At 36.8% G+C, this 18,154-nt stretch overlaps 1 protein-coding gene across 2 annotated transcripts in view; it reads left to right on the forward strand.

Moving 5' to 3' along the window:
- Positions 1-16,786, forward strand: part of UBP1 (upstream binding protein 1) — a 76,249-nt gene extending 59,463 nt beyond the window's left edge. For both annotated transcript variants that reach the window (XM_063452005.1, XM_063452006.1), the window contains 8 exons: positions 6,881-6,981; positions 7,420-7,474; positions 9,207-9,300; positions 9,402-9,492; positions 9,942-10,054; positions 12,508-12,650; positions 13,625-13,676; positions 16,239-16,786. In XM_063452005.1, coding sequence (XP_063308075.1) covers positions 6,881-6,981; positions 7,420-7,474; positions 9,207-9,300; positions 9,402-9,492; positions 9,942-10,054; positions 12,508-12,650; positions 13,625-13,676; positions 16,239-16,276 — 687 coding nt within the window. In that variant the 3' untranslated portion in view covers positions 16,277-16,786. The remainder of the gene's footprint in view (positions 1-6,880; positions 6,982-7,419; positions 7,475-9,206; positions 9,301-9,401; positions 9,493-9,941; positions 10,055-12,507; positions 12,651-13,624; positions 13,677-16,238) is intronic.
- Positions 16,787-18,154: the final 1,368 nt, after the last annotated feature.

Genomic DNA, 18,154 nt, shown 5'->3' on the forward strand with positions numbered 1-18,154 from the left:
CGAAAGAACAATTCTTTATTGTAAAAACAAGCACCTATATATAAGTGCTGATAGTGGTTAAAATAATGTATGTGGGATATCTCTGTATGGGTACTGTCTGGAATCAGGTCAGACCCAATCATAAAAGTCCCAAAAAGAAAAACAAATTTAAAGTCCAATGTGTTGTATAAAAGTCCAAATGGTACCTTTTGGTAACTTCTGTACTAGTGCCGATGCCGATACGCGTTTCGCCCCTATGGGGGCTTCCTCAGTCGGTGTAATGTTCTGATGGGTCCTCTTCACTTTATATATCTTCTTACTGGCGTCTATTTACGGGTTTTTTCTTTTTGCTCGTTGCTTCCGGGTTCCGGCGTTGTGCGCACGTGGAACGCAACGTGCGTTCCAACCTGTACGTCGTGCGCTCCACTTCCGGGTCGCACAGAGTGACGTCATTGATTGTTGCGACCCTTGCGTCCCTGGAACGCACGACGTATCAAATGTGCGTTCCAGTACATCATCTCTACTCCGATGGTATCAAAAATAAAATACATATTGCAGTATTCAATTTCAAACGAAAAATAGCAGTAATGACTTTTCCTCTTATAACTGTATTGTATAGTATTAAGTTTCAAACGGAAAATAGCAGTCAATGGCATATACTGTTACAACTAACTGTTCTTAATAATAACTGCATCTATATTAAAAAACCATATTCAGTTAATATACCTAAATAATTGATAAATATACAAAATAACATATGTTCTAAGTCTCATAATCTCATATGTAAAAATATATATATAAGAATAAATAAAATATGGGTAAAATATAAGAACAATCTAAAATTTATGCTATTTTAAAAAAAGTGACACAATTCAAAATCCGAATTAAGACCATGTGGTATTAAAGAGTTAAAATTAAAGATAAACTTCATTTCCTCCTTCCCTAGTTTGTTAATATAGTCCCCACCTCTCCAATCTTTTTTTCACTAATTTGAGGGGACAGAAAAAGAGGTTTTCTGGGTTTTGGTTATGATGTACCTTGAAGTGATTAGAGACGCAATGAGTTTCTAGTCCCTTTTTAATATTCCTAATGTGTTCTGAAACCCTCACATTAACGCATCTAATGGTCCTTCCTATGTATATTAAATTACACGGGCACTTCAAGAGGTATATAACCCCTTTTGAGTAACAAGTTAGTTGATCCTTAATGGAGAAGGTGGTATTCGTAGATTCTTTCACTTCTGTTATATGCCTTTTTCTGCTCTTTGTAATTCTGCAGGCTAGGCAGGACCCACATCCAAAAAAAACTTTCGTTTGATTCATAAGTGCTTTAGTGCTTGGGGTTCCTTACTACTGTGGGCTATGGTTCTCTTCAAATTTGTGGCCCCCCTATAAATGATCTGAGGTTTTGTAGGTAGCACTTTCTTAAGTATTGGATCGTCTTGTAAGACGTGCCAATACTTTCTAATGGTTCTATTGACTCTTTTACTGTTGCCATTGAAATTGCATATAAACCGAGCACTCTGTGATGTTTTTTCATCATTTTTCTTTGATTTGTAGGTCAATAGTTGTTCCCTTGGGATTTTTCTCACCTCCTCTATCGCTGTGGTTAGAAGTGAGTCATCGTATCCCTTCTCCATAAATTGGCTTTTTATCTTTCCTGCTTGATTTAAAAAGTCTGTGTCATTGGTACAATTCCGTTTTATTCTTAGGAATTGGCCTTTTGGTGCATTGGTTAGCCATGGTTTGTGGTGACAGCTATTCTGATCAATGTATCCATTGGCATCAACAGGTTTAAAAAAGTTTCTGGTCTTAATTGAATTATCTTCTATAAAAATATGAAGATCTAAAAAGTTAATACTTGTTGAACTGTGAATCGTGGTGAGGATAATTCCCCATTCGTTATTATTAAGAAAGAATAAAAATTGTTCTAAAACTTCAATGGAACCATTCCAGATCAGGAGGATATCATCTATATATCGGCGAGAGGACACCAAATTCGCAACCCATGAATGTTTCGAAAAGATACATTCTTCCTCCCAGTATGCCCTAAAGAGGTTTGCGTAACTGGGTGCGAATTTGGTGCCCATCGCCATACCTCGGATCTGTAAATAAAATGTGTCTTGGAACCAAAAATAGTTATGGGTCAGGATCAATAAAATTCCTTCTAAAATTTATTCTATTTGATCATCTTTAAAATTGGATTTTGTTAAAAAATGCCTGACTGCTTTAAGACCTATCTCATGAGGAATAATACTATATAAAGATGTGACGTCACTTGTGACTAGATGGTATTGGTCTTTCCATTGAATCGCATTCAAGAGCTGTAGGACGTGAATCGTGTCTTTTAAATGTGCTGTAGTATTGCTCACTAGGGGTTGTAACAGGGTATCGATGTATTCTGAAATTTTAGATGGAATAGAATCAATTCCAGATATTATTGGGCGACCTGGAGGGTGCAGGGGGTTCTTGTGGACTTTCGGAAGATAGTAGAAAACTGGGGTTTTGGGGTGCGGGACAGAGAGGTATTTGCCTTCTTTCTCAGTTAAAATTCCCTTATCAAGCCCCTTCTGTATAAAGTTTGCAAATTGTTCTTTAATTTCATTAATTGGATTCGAGGTTAATTTTTGATAAGTTGTAGTGTCGGATAGAATTCTCTCAGATTCTTGTACATACAAAGTCTCGGAGAGGACTACCAAACCCCCCCCCCCCCCCTCCTTATCCGCTGGTTTTATAATTAACTCTTTATTATCTTGGATGTTCTTTAGAATCTTTTTTTCCTTTACAGTCATATTTTGTTGGTATCTATTTAGTTTCTTAATTTTATTAATGTCCTTCATAACCATGGTCTCGAATGTTCTCATCTCATCCGAGACCATGTGTTTGGGGTAGAATTTTGATTTATCTTTTAATTCTGTATGAATATATTCAGTATCTTCACTCTCTACTATGTTTTCTTCCTTCCCGAAAAAAACCTTTTTCAAACTTAGTTGTCTCATAAATTTATTTAAATCAACAAAAAAATCTAATTTATTTAAGTCACAACTAGGGGCAAATTTTAACCCTTTTTTCAGGACTTTTATTTCTTCCTCATTGAATACATATTCTGAGAGGTTAAAGATGCCATCCATATTCACTTCTTCCCTCTTTTTCCCTTGTTCTCTATTTCTTCTTCCTCTGTTTCGTATCCTGTTGATCTTTGGCGTTTGCCCTTTAATTCCTCATTACGGTCACCTGATGTCGTCAAACGATTACGTCTTTTTCTGATGACGCGGCTTCTCGCGTCTCTTCTCAATTACGTCATTTTGCTCAATCCGTATTTGGAACGCATTTTTGCTGTAACATTACTCAACCAAGATATTTACTTAACTATCTGCACAGTTAGTGCCACTTTACTCAGCCCCTGTGGATTGCAAAACTTTGTTTTGCACACATTACCAGGTGAAGGTCTCTGACAATTTTAGAACAAAACCTTCTAATATATTGTATATATTTCAGTAATTTATTAGTTCACTTTTTTGTACAAATCTACGTACAGGACCTTTTACCTTATTGTATATACTTTAGTTATTTACCAGTTCACTCCACTGTATATACTTTAGTTATTTACAAGTACGTTTATACTTTAATTTACACTAATAGATTTATTAGACTTCAGTGTATTACTCTGTACACTCACTGTTTCTCTAGCTAGCCGTAACCACCTAGCTATTGTGGACTGCAGAACGATCCTCTGCAGGCACCACTAAATAAGGTCTCTGAATACTTAGAATACAGGGCTACGGTAGGTCCTATTTCAATCTATTTTTTGTCTACAGGGTCTCTTTACATATTTTCCTATTGACAAACTATCTACCACAGTGTGTATATACCTTAGTTTATTATTATACTTTTGAATATTATCTCCATTAAGGATACTGACACTAGCTTTTATTATTACTATTAAAGGTTATATTTTAAATAAATTTAGGGCACTCATCTCTTCTCTTTTTTTCTTAATACTGATCTGCACATGGTTCACGATTTTGGAAATATAGAATACCTATTTCCTGTAACATAGTGGTTAAGAACGTGGTCTGTGTCTTGATTTGCTCAAGCCTGCCTAAAGCTGGTAGAGAAAACAGATTTATGGTCTTCAGATTCTAAAGCTTAAAAGGTCAAGGAAAAGCAACATAACAGTGTTCAAAGTACATGTTCAGTTTTTGGAAGAATGGACATGGAAGTCCACACCCTGTAGATGGAATACTCTCATGTACGAGTTACCGAGGCTGAAAAGAGACATGTCCATCAAGTTCAGCCATCCTCACATCTGTTTTTTGCAACAAACTAGGAAAAAAATTCCTTCTTGATCCCAGAATAGCAGTCAGATATATCCTTGAATAAACAAGCTATTGCTCTACTGTTGAAGAAAATTAGATTGTTGAATGTTGTTTTTGCAAGTATGCATCTAGTTGCTGTTTATCTGTATGCAATCCTTTGCATATCTATAGCCATAGGTTCTACCTTAAAGGGATTCTATAGTGCCAGGAAAACAATGCCATTTTCCTGGTACTATAGAATCCTACAGTGCCCCTTGCCTCCTGCGGCGCTGAAGGGGTTAAACCCATTCAGTCACTTACCTGAATCCAGCGCTGATGTGCCTCAGCGCTGGGTCAGGATCCGCCTACGCTCCTCACTAACGTCAGTGGGGGTGACCTAATGCGCATGCGCGTCAATAGCCGTGCTCGCATTAGGATTTCTCCATAGGAAAGCATTAATAAAAACATTAATCAATGCTTTTCTTTGGGGGAAAATCTGACCCTGGGAGTCCTCACTGAGATAATGGCCAAAGGTCCGTTTCAATTCAGGAAGTCCCTCTAGTGACTTCTTGAGAGCCGCAGGTTGCCTATCCCTGGTTTTAGAGGATCCCTAAATTAACTTTGAAATATTTTCTCCCTTTTTAATTTAAAATGTAATTTAAAAAAAAAAAAAAATCCCCTCCCCTAATGGTTCTTATCTGCCATCGCATTCTATGTTTCTATGAGTAACGGGGATGAGGAGTGCCTGTGCAGCGATTGCTGTGCTCCTCTTAGCAAATTTCTCCTCTCATTTAGAGGAGGTGATATGTGAGAAACAAGGGGGCACTGCACCCAGCCCAATTCACTGATAACAAATGGTCTGGGTGAAGAGAACCTTTCCAGAAACTCTTTTCATGGGGCGTTTTTGTTTAGCTATAACGTTTGATATAATAAAGGTAATTATTTATAGTGGCGTGTGAAATAGTCATAAAAATGTTAAACCTAAATTTGATTTGTTGCATAAAACAATATGCAAGTTGCAACTCTTCTGTATTTTTTCCATCTGCCTCGATTTTTCCCAATAGATAAACTTTTTCTTGAAATGTTGTACAAAAAAAGTCAGATTTGAATGTATACTACGGACTAGTGAAGAGATGTTGCTATAAAAACATTCACTAAACAGTGAAAACAGAATATCAAAATAGCCATGTTGTTACTATAGCTATTGTTAAAATTCAAACTCCGATATTTTGCAGTTTGATCTTCAATTCAATATTTCGTAAATTTTGTTTTCAGTGAAGATGTCCGGATGCATGTTTTGTGATATAGTCCCATTTTTCGCTGATGTATGGTCCCAGTAAACATTTATAAATGAATTTGTATAGGAAATTATTGCAATTTGAGTATTTTTACATAAGTACCAGTATATGCCTGTATAAATGGCAAATGCAATATTTCTTATGACAGAATTTTCTCTTCTTTCTGATCACAAATTAGTGAAAGAATCTTCTGCTACCCTGTTCTGTCTTGTTGGTGTAGGTGAGGGATTTTGAACCATAATTCCCAAAGCTTCAGACAGCAAGACTAGAATATAATTTGCATTTGTTTAATTATTACTATATATTATTTCTGTGTTAATGAGGTATTTCCTTAAAGGAACACTATAGGATCAGGAACACAAACATGTATTCCTGACCCTATAGTGCAAAACCCACCATTTAGGAGGCTTGCCGCCCCCCTCCCCCCCTTTAACCCCTTAAAAAGTTAATAAAACCTTATTTCCAGCGCCGTGTGGGTCTGCCAGCGCTTGCCCCACCCCCTTGGTGACATCACCAGAATTGCAGATTATTAGCCAATCCAAAGCTTTCCCATGGGGAAAGCATTGGATTGGCTAAAATCGACAACGCGGCAGGGCCAAACGCCATTTTGGCCATGCGGCACCTCCTCATAGAGATGCATTGAATGAGGAAAATTCAGTGTCCCCATGCAGAGCGTGGAGACGCTGAATGGCACTGCTGTCTACTGTGCAGCACTGAGCCAGGAAGCACCTCCAGTGGCCATCTGAGGAGTGGCCACTTGGAGGTGTCCCTAGGGGCAGTGTAAACAGTGCCCCTATGAAAAGGCGGTGTTTGCATGAAAATGCCTGAAAATAATTATTCTACTCACCAGAACTACATTAAGCTGGTGACTATAGTGTCCCTTTAACTCTCAAGATTATGGACCATGTAGTCCACAATATGATGCCCCAAGTGCAGATCCATCAAATGCCCTCCTAATTTTGGCATGATGACCTTCATCCATTGAAATGATACAAGCTTGTAAAACTTGCATGCTCGTCTGTACAATTTGTTTTCAAAATGTTTGTCAACCTATAGAACAGTTTCTGTTTTTAAATGTATTGTAGTCATTAAAACCGAATATAGATTTATAATAAACTAAAGTGATTCTCACAACTAATTTGATATATATACCGGTAAGTTTGTGTGTGTGTGTGTGTGTGTGTGTGTGTGTGTGTGTGTGTTGGGGTTTCGTAAATGTAAATGAGTTGTATAAGTCTCGTATAGCTAAATCTCTTCCCCAGTATATAAATTGTAACTTGATATTTGTTTTTTTGGTTTTCTGCAGTGTTCACCGTGGCCAGATACAGCATATGTAAATACAAGTCCAACTACAACACCTACATTTACCTCTCCTACTCAACACAGTACCTACAGTGTCCCAGACAGGTGTGTACTAGAATAAATTAATAAATAAACGTGGTATTCAGGTATACTGGAAAATTGTTGGAAAATGTAAAAGCAGTTTGGTATTCCTGTATAATCAGTTCAACTTGGTAGGTTTTTTGAAACTATTTTGTTTGTGTTTTTGTTATCAAATGTATAGCAGAATAAATTGCTTAAAAATGAATAACACTTTTGCTGTGTAGGGTTTCCCATTTCAGAAAGTAATTGATTTACATTGAATCAAAAGCACTCTTATGAGTAAAAACTGTTTCTCATGCAAGTTACATTTGTTTATGATTACCTAAGAAGCTTCAAGCACACACATTTGCACATGTGTGGTTTACTGTATATATTCAGTAAAACAAGAATTTACAAGAAATGTTAAAATCAAAAATCTCACAAAAGGAAAAGTAAAATGTAATTATTTTTTGTTGTTGTTAGCAACTCCTCTTCACCAAATCACCAAGGAGATGCTATTCCACAAGGGAATTTTGAAGTAAGTACCAAATTTATATTGTAAATAGTAGAAAACACTGAGTTTGACTAATAACACGTAGTCTAAAAATACACATCTATGCTTCAGATTTAACAGGCAATGACTTGTGTCTGCATTAGTTTTGAGTGTCTAAAAACTATGCTTCTATTACCCTTTTTTCTCTGAAAAGACCGTGTTTACTGTGAAATGCCTGACGGAAATGATTCTGCTCACCAGAACAAATACAATTAGCTGACTATAGTGTGCCTTTAATAAAAAGAATAGAACATTAGTTATGAAGAAAGGTAAAAAAAAAAATTATATATATCTGTTTAGTTTAGAAAAACTGCATCTCAGAAGGAATATGATAGCATTACACAAATATATTCATGACCAATACAAACCATTGTCTGGAAATCTATTCACAGACTATACATAGGACAAAAGGTCACGCATTTAGACTGGTAGAAAGGAGATAAGGATGTGGAATTCTCTGACTGAAGATGTGGTTTTATTACTTGAACAAGGAGCACAACCACAAAAGTATATAGAAAAAGATGTTTATTACATGGGTCAAAATAATAGGCTCTCATAAACAGTATCAATGCATAAAAAATACAATAAATGTCCAATAAAGAATACAATGCAATATCTATAAGTTCTTAAGTTGCATACAAGCAAACTGCATAATGCATAAAAAATTATATATGAGTATACAAGACAGCTATATGAGATGCCAAATTCAATAACCCCAAAAATAAACGATAAATTACACAAAAATAAAGACAACATACCAGACTCTTGTCCTTCTTCTCACTAGGTCTGGTATGTTGTCTTTATTTTTGTGTAATTTATCATTTTGGGGGGGGTTATTGAATTTGGCATCTCATATAGCTGTCTTGTATACTCATAAATAATTTTTTATGCATTATGCAGTTTGCTTGTATGCAACTTAAGAACTTATAGATATTGCATTGTATTCTTTATTGGACATTTATTGTCTTTTTTTTATGCATTGATACTGTTTATGAGAGCCTATTATTTTGACCCATGTAATAAACATATTTTTCTATATACTTTTGTGGTTGTGCTCCTTGTTCAAGCAATAAATGTAACTCTTTTGGCCTGTTTGGAATACGGCCTTATACGAGTGAGCACCCGAGTTTCGTTGTTATTTTCTGTTCTTTATTAGCATATTAAGTGTGCCTACCTGTTTTAATTGTGACTATTGAAGATGTGGTATTATCAGAGTCCATAGAGATGGTTAAACAGCAATCTGATGCATACTTGCAAAAACATAATATACAGGGATATCCTATTTAGTACGTGGGGTAACAGCTGCTTGATCCAAGGAGATATCCGACTGCAATTCTGAGGTCAAGAAGGGATTTTTTCCTAGTTTGTTACAAAATCGGAAAGCGCTCCAAACTGGGTATTTTCCTTCGTTTGGATCAACCCCAAAAAACAGAAATGAGAGAGGCTGAACTTTATGGACACATGTCTCTTTTCCACTATGCATCTGTTACTTGTCAGATACTTATATTGGGTACTGACTGGCTTAATGAAGATGAGTAGCAAACAAAGGGGTATTTTTTTTTTTCTAAAAAGTTGTGCAAATTTCTAAAGTGAGTAGTGCCTCCTATCTAAGGGATGGTGTAGCTGCTCATCAAGATATTTAAATGTTATCTGCAGTGCCACTTAATTGCACATTGTGTATATCACTAAATTTCTAATGTGCTGCCTTTCCCATTAGCAACTTCATCCAACTGCTACAATTCAAGATGCACAGCAATGGCTGGTGAGGAACAGGTTTTCCACATACACAAGACTTTTTTCTAACTTCTCAGGTTAGAAATAACTTTTGCATTTGTTTCCTTTGTGTGTGTGTGTGTCCTTCTAAATTTTATACAAATAATATTAATGTTTTCACTTTTCTTATTCTCCATAGGGGCTGATTTATTAAGGTTGACCAGAGAGGATTTAGTTCAAATTTGTGGTCCTGCTAATGGAATTCGTTTATTCAATGCTTTGAAATTACGGTAATATTTTCTCCCCACCCCGAAATGCCTACATAATATCTAAAACTCTCTTGGGACACTTACTGTAATTATATTTTTTATAACTTTTGGTTGTGATCTCCATTCTATGTGTTCCAATCAAATCCTTTTTATTTAAAGGGACATTCTAGTCATCCAGACCACTTCAGCTCATTGAAATCGTCTAGGTGTAATGTCCCATGTCCCGTAACCCTGCAATAGTAATTATTGCAGTTATTGAGAAACTGCAATAATTACTATTCACGGTTAACTCCACTTCTAGTGGCTGTCAGATTTTCCCCCTGGAGACCAGAGAGAACTGTGGGGTGGCAGCCAAAGGAAGTCATAATCTGCAAAGAGGCTGATTGTTCTTTTCTTTTAACCATTTATAGACGAAGATAGAATATTTTTTTCCATTTAATAGCCATATCTAACAACTCCTTTTGTTCCAGGATCATTCCGCCCCGTTTAACAATTTATGTGTGTCAAGATATATCTGGAGGTGCTCCTCTAGAAAGCCAAGCAGATGGAGACAGTAGGGAAAATGGAGATGGACCAGTTCAAGGTAAAAATAAAAAAAAAAGTACAGCAGGCCTTTATATTATGTCTTTGGAAGTTAGATTTCTAGAAAAACACTGTCTGCAAAAACAGGGCAAGCCGTTGGACCCGTGGTCACGGACCAAGGGCCCGACTAATCAGTCTGCTTGACTGTCTCATAGGTCCCCGGCGGCCCTGGAGGCGTGAGTCAGCACGACCCAGTGGGAATCACCCAGCGGCCCACACTTTGGGCAACCCTGCTTTAGAGCATTGATTTAGAGTGTTTGGTGGAAGGAGTAGGACTGTTTAAGCCATGTTTGGTTTTCTGGGTGACCATATCAGACTTTCCACAACATGCCATTGCAAGCTGCCTTTGATTCTTTAGCTGACCAGTAGCGGTCTGAGGGAGTAGAGGGATTCCAAGATTTGTTAATCTGTGCCTGAGACAAAACCAGAGTGACTGAGTGACTTATGGAATTTTGCATAGAAGACATTGCTGGTAATATGGCTTTGAATACAGTAATTTGAACAGACTCAAAGGGGTCTGAAAATATTTCACTGTACTTTTTTTTTTTTTTTTTGGTCTGTACTTTTGGAGCTACAGTAAAACTGCTAGATATTGCACAGTATTTTTTTTTCTAAAATATGCCTACTAAAATGATACTAAATAATAAACTAAACTAAAATACAACATTTAAAATGAAAGGTATGAAGTGAAAAAATTAAATCATTAATTAAAGCACTGAAATTCCGGTCGTAAATGACCGACAAAAGTTTTACAGTAGCCATTTGATACAGCCAATTAAAATCCAGCAAGTAAATGCGCAGGGAGGAGGGGAGTGGCGCACATAGGCAACGAGAACGAATGTAGAAAGAGAAAGTAACATGGAGGGAAACAGAAGGTGCAGTATAAGCCAGGAAACATGAAAGGTTTTAAACTAAGCAATAAAACTATGAATAATGGAGCAACACTTAAAAGGCAAAGATTGTCCACAAAAAAGTGAATGAAAAGGTAATTTAAAGGAACACTATAGGGTCAGGAACACAAACGTGTATCCCTGACCCTATAGTGTTAAAACCACCATCTATCCCCCCTATTGAATCAATGCATCTCTATGAGTAAAGTTTAGTGTCTGCATGCAGAGGGTGGAGACCTTGAATGGCAGTTCAGCACATTGTGCAGCACTGCCCCAGGAAGCACCTCTAGCAGACATCTGAGGAGTGGCCAATGGAATTATCACTGGGCTGTAATGTAAACACTGCATTTTCTCTGTGTGTTTACTGCAAAAGGCCTGAAGGGAATGATTCTACTCACCAGAACAAATACAATAAGCTGTAGTTGTTCTGGTGACTAGTGTCCCTTTAAGGAAAAATAAATGTACTGGGAAATAAAATATGTAGAATAAATTAGAAAATATGCAACCCAATTCATGTTTTTCTAAACTGGTAATACAATGATACTCTTATGAGAAACCACAAAGAAAGGAGTTGACTATATTGCCTGTTATTTATAGACTTGGCTGTGTTCTGATTGGCTGTTGCTGATACCTTTTAGTTTGGTTAAAATAAAGTTTTCTTCGCATTCTAACTTTTGTTCATATAAAATTTGCTGCTGATGCTTGGTGAACATGGAATATTGCATAATATTAGCCTCCTGTCTGATATGAAATCTGTTTTGTACCTTGTCAGAAGTCAAATACACTTCATTAAGATAAATTAAAGGGGCACTATAGTCACCAGAACAACTAACAGCTTATTGTATTTGTTCTTGTGAGTAGAATAATTTCCGTCAGGCTTTTTGCAGTAAACAATGTCTTTTCAGAGAAAATACAGTGTTTACATTACAACCTAGTGATAACTCCACTGGCCACTCCTCAGATGACTGCTAGGGGCAGTGCCGAACACTGAGCTGTACTGCTATTCAGTATCTCCACCCTTTGCATGCAGACACTGGACTTTCCTCCTAGAAATGCATTGATTCAATTCATCTCTGAGGAGATGCTAATTGGTCATGGCTGTGTTTGGATTGTGCTGGCTCTGCCCCTGATCTGCCTTCTTGACAAGCTCAGCCAATCCTATGGGGAAGCATTGTGATTGGCTCAGACCACTACTTCTGATGATGTCAGCAGACACAGGCAGTTGCAGAGGAAGACAGGGGCAGAGCCAGCAGCTTCAGACTTGAATGCAAGTAAGATTTTATTATATTTAGGTAGGCATTTGGGGAGAGGAGGTGGTGGTTTCAATGCTTTAGGGTCAGGGATACATGTTTGTGTTCCTGACCCTATATTGTTCATTTACGTTTTGGGGGCTATACTGTCAATTTATTTTTCTTATTTTACTTGGAGAGTAAGCACAACACTGTTTATATTACTACTTATACTTTTTGTGAGTTATTTGTAGCACTTTAACCTTCTAACGGATTAATCTGTATTATTATTTTGTATTTTTGTAATTTTTAAATTATTTTATTTCCATGTGCAGTTTACCATGCATTATATTTGGAAGATATTAATGCATCAGAATTAACCAGTAAGATGGCTGTGGTTTTTGATATTCCTCTTCATCAAATATCCAGTGTTTATAGACAGGGTCCCACTGGCATTCATGTCGTGGTCAGTGATCAGGTAAGAGTGATTTTTTTTTTTTTTTTTTTTTATTATAAAGTTTCTGAATGAGTTGGCTGCTCTTGAACATTTATTCAGTATTTAATTAGTATTCCGGTTTGGGTATATATGTACCCTTCATATTTTGTTTTTTATTGCGTTGCACATTGAATGCAAAACATTCACATTAACAGATACTAACTTGTTGAGTCACACAGAGACACACAAAGTGGCGCACACAGATTTGTCAGAATTTAGTGTACAGGTGTCACATGAAGTTTTAAAATGCTGAGGCAGTATATATTTGAAATTTGCATACCTGCATTTATTGACATAACTTGATTGTTGGGTTACTAAACTGCCATGTAAGGCATAGATTCAGCTTTAACACTGCAGGTTTGTCATGTTTTTGAGTAATTACAGGTCATTGTAAGGGCATGCCATAGGATTTGCAGTGCATCTCTACTAGGTCATGCTTTGACAAACCAAAAATGTGGTGACCACATGTACCCTGGTCCCTTTTAAAAAAAAATTATTACACCACTCAAAACAAGGTAGTGATTATAACACCCTATGTGCTAACATTGGTATATCACCAACACTAGCATTTGCACATTTGATTGCTTATATAAACTGACTGCATTGTAATGTGCTGAACATTCTGAACAAGTTTTAGAATTTACTCTGTGATTGTAGCTGAGTGAGTCGAAATTTATTTCTAATTGGCCATTTTTGCCAAACTTATTCAGATTTAACTTCACTACAATTTGAAGTTTTGTGAATAAACACACTGAAAACCTTGCAGGTGGTTTGATGTGGAGTTTATTTTCTACAACATTTTCCAAAAGGTACAGTGTGAAGGTTTTGAACAGTCCATAAAAATTCGATAGACCCTAAATTCCTACTTTGCAATTTTGAATGGTTTGTGGATATATACATAAAAGGTTTAGAGTATTTTCCATACATGTTCATAAATTATTATTTTTTTTCCCTAGATGGTTCAGAATTTTCAGGATGAAAGCTGTTTCATGGTTACAACATTAAAAGGTATTTTGCATTTCAACTTTATCAAATTAGGGCTCTTATTAAAAAGGATTTTAGGGAGTCCGATGCTATGATTGCATAAAGATTCCTTACTTTTACCTTATTTTATGTAGTCTTCTAAATTAAAATTCTGGAACAGGCTTTGTACAAATCATTGTTAATTATTTTATTAAGTGCAAAAAAATAGCCCAACAAAAAAACACGTTTGGTCTTTTTGGTGATTAAAATATGCTACCTTGCCTTTTTAATTCACCATTTGGTTCACTAAAAAAAATAATTAAAAACTACCATCAAAACAAGGCAACTTGCAGATTTTCTATACATGCACTGTTACATTATACCTGTTTACCTTCAGTGTATGCTTGTAATGCTAAATTACCGTATTTATCGGCGTATAACACGCACTTTTTCTCCCTGAAAATAGGGAGAAAATCATGGGTGCGTGTTATACGCCGATATCCCACATTTACTTACCTGTCTTGAAGCGTGGGCCGGCTTCACAGCGCGCACCGCGGTACTGGAACTTAAATTTCAGGTTCCGGTTTCCGGCGGGACTGAAAGGAAGTGTGCACACTATTGTGTGCACACTTCCTTTCAGTCCCGCCGGAAACCGGAACCTGAAATTTAAGTTCCACAACCGGCGGGACTGAAAGGAAGTGTGCACACAATAGTGTGCACACTTCCTTTCAGTCCCGCCGGAAACCGGAACCTGAAATTTAAGTTCCAGTACCGCGGTGCGCGCTGTGAAGCCGGCCCACGCTTCAAGACAGGTAAGTAAATATGGGACAGAGGGAAAGTGCACTAGGGGACACTATGGGAGGGGGGACACACTATGGGAGGGGCACTATGGGGGGTGGAGAATACTATGGGAGGGGGGAACACTATGGGATGAGGGGGGAACACTATGGGATGAGGGGAGAATACTATGGGAGGGGGTGAAGAATACTATGGAAGGGGGGGGAACCCTATGGGATGAGGGGGGGGGGGAGAATACTATGGGGGGAGAATACTATGGGAGGGGGGGAGAATACTATGGGAGGGGGGGAAGAATACTATGGAAAGGGGGGGGGAACACTATGGGATGAGGGGGGGGAATACTATGGGAGGGGTGGAAATTTCCTGGAATTTCCTTCTGAAAAAGAGGTGCGTGTTATACGCCGGCGCGTGTTATACGCCGATAAATACGGTAACTTAATGTATATTGAAAGCAACTGGCATGGTCAACATGTGTTGTATCCAGGAAACTTGTCCTCCAACATTCTCCTGTACTAGTACTTTGTTCTTCTGGTGTTTCATGCATTCTTGTTGGTTAGTAACTGTAGATGCAGAACAACACTATCACCACAGTATAACGTGTAAATAGTGTGCAACAAGTATAAAATATTAGTTATCTAATAGTGAAATTGGACAGCCTCCATATGATTACTTTCCAGATAATGATCTCAACCAGTTTATAGACCACAAAAAATGGAAATCTGCTTTTAAATCTAGAAAAGAACCTAGAACAAAAAATAATGCATTACAGTTAGGCAATATGAATGTGCGCTATCATTGAATGCACTCACAGGATGGAAGTATAGATTGAGCACAAGGGTGCCACCCCCGATGGTGCTGGGGGGGCTGGAAATCTGTTCTAGGTCGCCCACTTGAAATTGGGACTCCAGATCAGGATTTGGCAAGAGAATAGCAGCTTTATTGCAAAATAAAAAGGGGTATATCACCTATAGAATGATAAAAATCAACCAAATTGGTCCTTTGCCACCAATTGGACTCCGGGCTTAGCCCTATTTAAAGGGATTCAGGGGTGGGTTTGGTTAGGCTGCTTTTTACTTGTTTGAATGTTTGTAATTGTACATTGATCTCAAATCCCTGAGGAAGTCCCAAGTCACTGGGACGAAACGCGTAGGACCAATTTGGTTGATATATGTGATATACACCTTTTTATTTTGTAATAAAGTGGCTATTCTCTTGCCAAATCCTGTGATTTCCAACCCCCCAGCACCATCGGGGGAGGCACCCTTGAGCGCAGTCCATACTTCCATCCTGTGAGTGCATTTAATGATAGCACACATTCATATTTAACTGTATTACACTATTTTTTTGTTCTTTTCTAAATTTAACAACTGATTCCCATTTTTTTGACATCTATAATCTGGTTAGTAACTGTGCAGGGTTACAGAGAAGCAGAGCAGGACATAAAGTATAGGGAAGTGTTTGGCACCTGTCTTCTAGTTTAAGATTTTCCCATCATTAATCCACAAAGGGGAACAATAGCAATTGTTTTTGATTTTATTAAAATGAGCACACAAAAAAGTTGCAATACCCTTCTGTTATTCTTTGTACACTATAGTGTAAATCATTTTATAATATTGTTGTAATTTGTTTTAAATATTTGAAAAAAGTAGACTTTTAAACATTTCCCTTTTTGATACTCTCCTGCCGTCCTCCTTCCTGTACTTTTTAGGATAATGCTTTGCTTGAGACATCAAACTTGTCAACAATATATAGTTGAAGTTTTGTTATTGCCAATATTTGTACACTAACTTTTTATTTTTTTTATTTTAGCGGACAGTGGAGAAGGCTTTCACATAATTTTGAAATAGATCGATCGTGAACAGCTGAGCTGAGATATTGTGCTTATAACATTGATGAAACAAATAATCATTACAGAAGTTAGGATCTGACTTCAGTTACAATTCATTGTTTCATATTGAAAACACATGACAACCTTGGTTAATACAGAAAGAGGTTACCTTCCCACTAATTATGTCTGCAAGGGGATTTCCCCCATAAATGTGTCTCTTCAACCAAGGTTATACTCACTTCACTTAAAAAGCAATGGCCAGTAGACCTTATTGTTTTAAGTGTTGAGATCTAAATTGCATTACACAATGTCTTTATTATGGCATTTAGAATGAATGTAAGTTTAAGAGCTTTGGTGTTTTGCTTAATACTATAATAAGGGCATTTTGAAAGGTTTGCGAAATACTGAGAGCTACAGTTATGATTGTGGAGCTTCAAATGAGTACAGTTAATTAAAATCCACCTCAGATATATTCAGTATCACCTTTTTGTGTCTTGCTTTTCAAACAACTTATTTTGATCAGTGACTGTTTTTACAGTGATATCTTTTAATTGTTCTTAATTTAAATGTCTACAGAATGAGTTGTCAACTGGAGTTTTTGTTCCAAAAATATTTGTTTAACTTTTATTATTATTTTTATTTTTTACCATTGTGTGACCTTTTTTGAGGTTGGACACCAAATGCATATGGAATGATGATTTCAGGAAAAATAAATACATTTTAAGGGTCTATATTTAAGTGCATTTATTTGGGCATTCTTTGTTTATTCTGCTGGTGATTTTATCATAGAGTAACACTTTATTCTGCCTTACCTATGTTTTCATAAGACATTTTTATGCCTGATATTTTATTGGGGGGCGGGGGGGTGGTGTATGGTGTGTGTGTGTGTGACTGCATTTGACTAAAAGGGTCATCATGCATCACTTGACAACAGGTTTTTTTTTAAACCAGCAAGCAAACACTTTTAAACAAATAGGCAACCCAAATAAAGCAAGAAAACTTTGTGGTAAATTTCTAAATGTTTATTACATACTTTTCAAATTTGCTCAGATGCATTACTGGACACGCCTTAGCTCAGTTTCAGTCCAGTCCTCTAATAACAAACAGGGCATCATTGTGCAGCAGGAGAGAGGGAACCAAACATCAGAGCCTGCTTTGCATGATCAGACTCCCTCTTTAGGGAGTTTAAACATGCAAAGAAGTCTCTGATGTTTGGTTTAGGGTCACTGGCTAGATCAATGTCCCCCTGGAAAGTGTGGAATGTGTAAGAAAACGGGTAAATATTACCAAACATATATTTACCTGCTTATTTTCAGCCTGCACAGTGAGGCAACTGTCTCAATTAAAGCCAAAGTTTTTTGATGAGACTGTTGTATCAAAATTATGTATGTTCATTTAATGACTGCTGATGGAATTATTCTATGACTGGATTCTATAGCTTTACATATCAAGACAAAACAATCATCTGTGCCTTAACAGGTCTTAAAATTGGGTAAATACAACATCAGATGACACATGACATTACACTTAGTGTCATGTTTTAGTTAACAAATATAAAGCCAAAATGGAGAACCAATGTGTGCACCTTATGATTCAATAGCTTGTAAAACTACCTTTAGCAGCAATAACTTGAAATAAGTGTTCTGTATAACAAACCTCAATGTAAAAGTGTGCTGTGTCTTTAAGACGGTGTGAATTGCACAATGTATAAAATATTACCTTCTCACAAGTGTTAAGTGACACCAGAGTGCACTGTATATTCAATAAAGTGCAATTAGATATTTCAATCACAATTAAGTGCTTCAATCCGAAGTGCAATCCATGTAACGTGCTCAATAAACACTTGCATCATATAAATCCATTTAGCATATAAAAGAAAAAAATATATAGTGTAACA

Source organism: Pelobates fuscus, chromosome 4 (genome assembly GCF_036172605.1).
Source record: "Pelobates fuscus isolate aPelFus1 chromosome 4, aPelFus1.pri, whole genome shotgun sequence".
Lineage (NCBI taxonomy): Eukaryota > Metazoa > Chordata > Amphibia > Anura > Pelobatidae > Pelobates > Pelobates fuscus.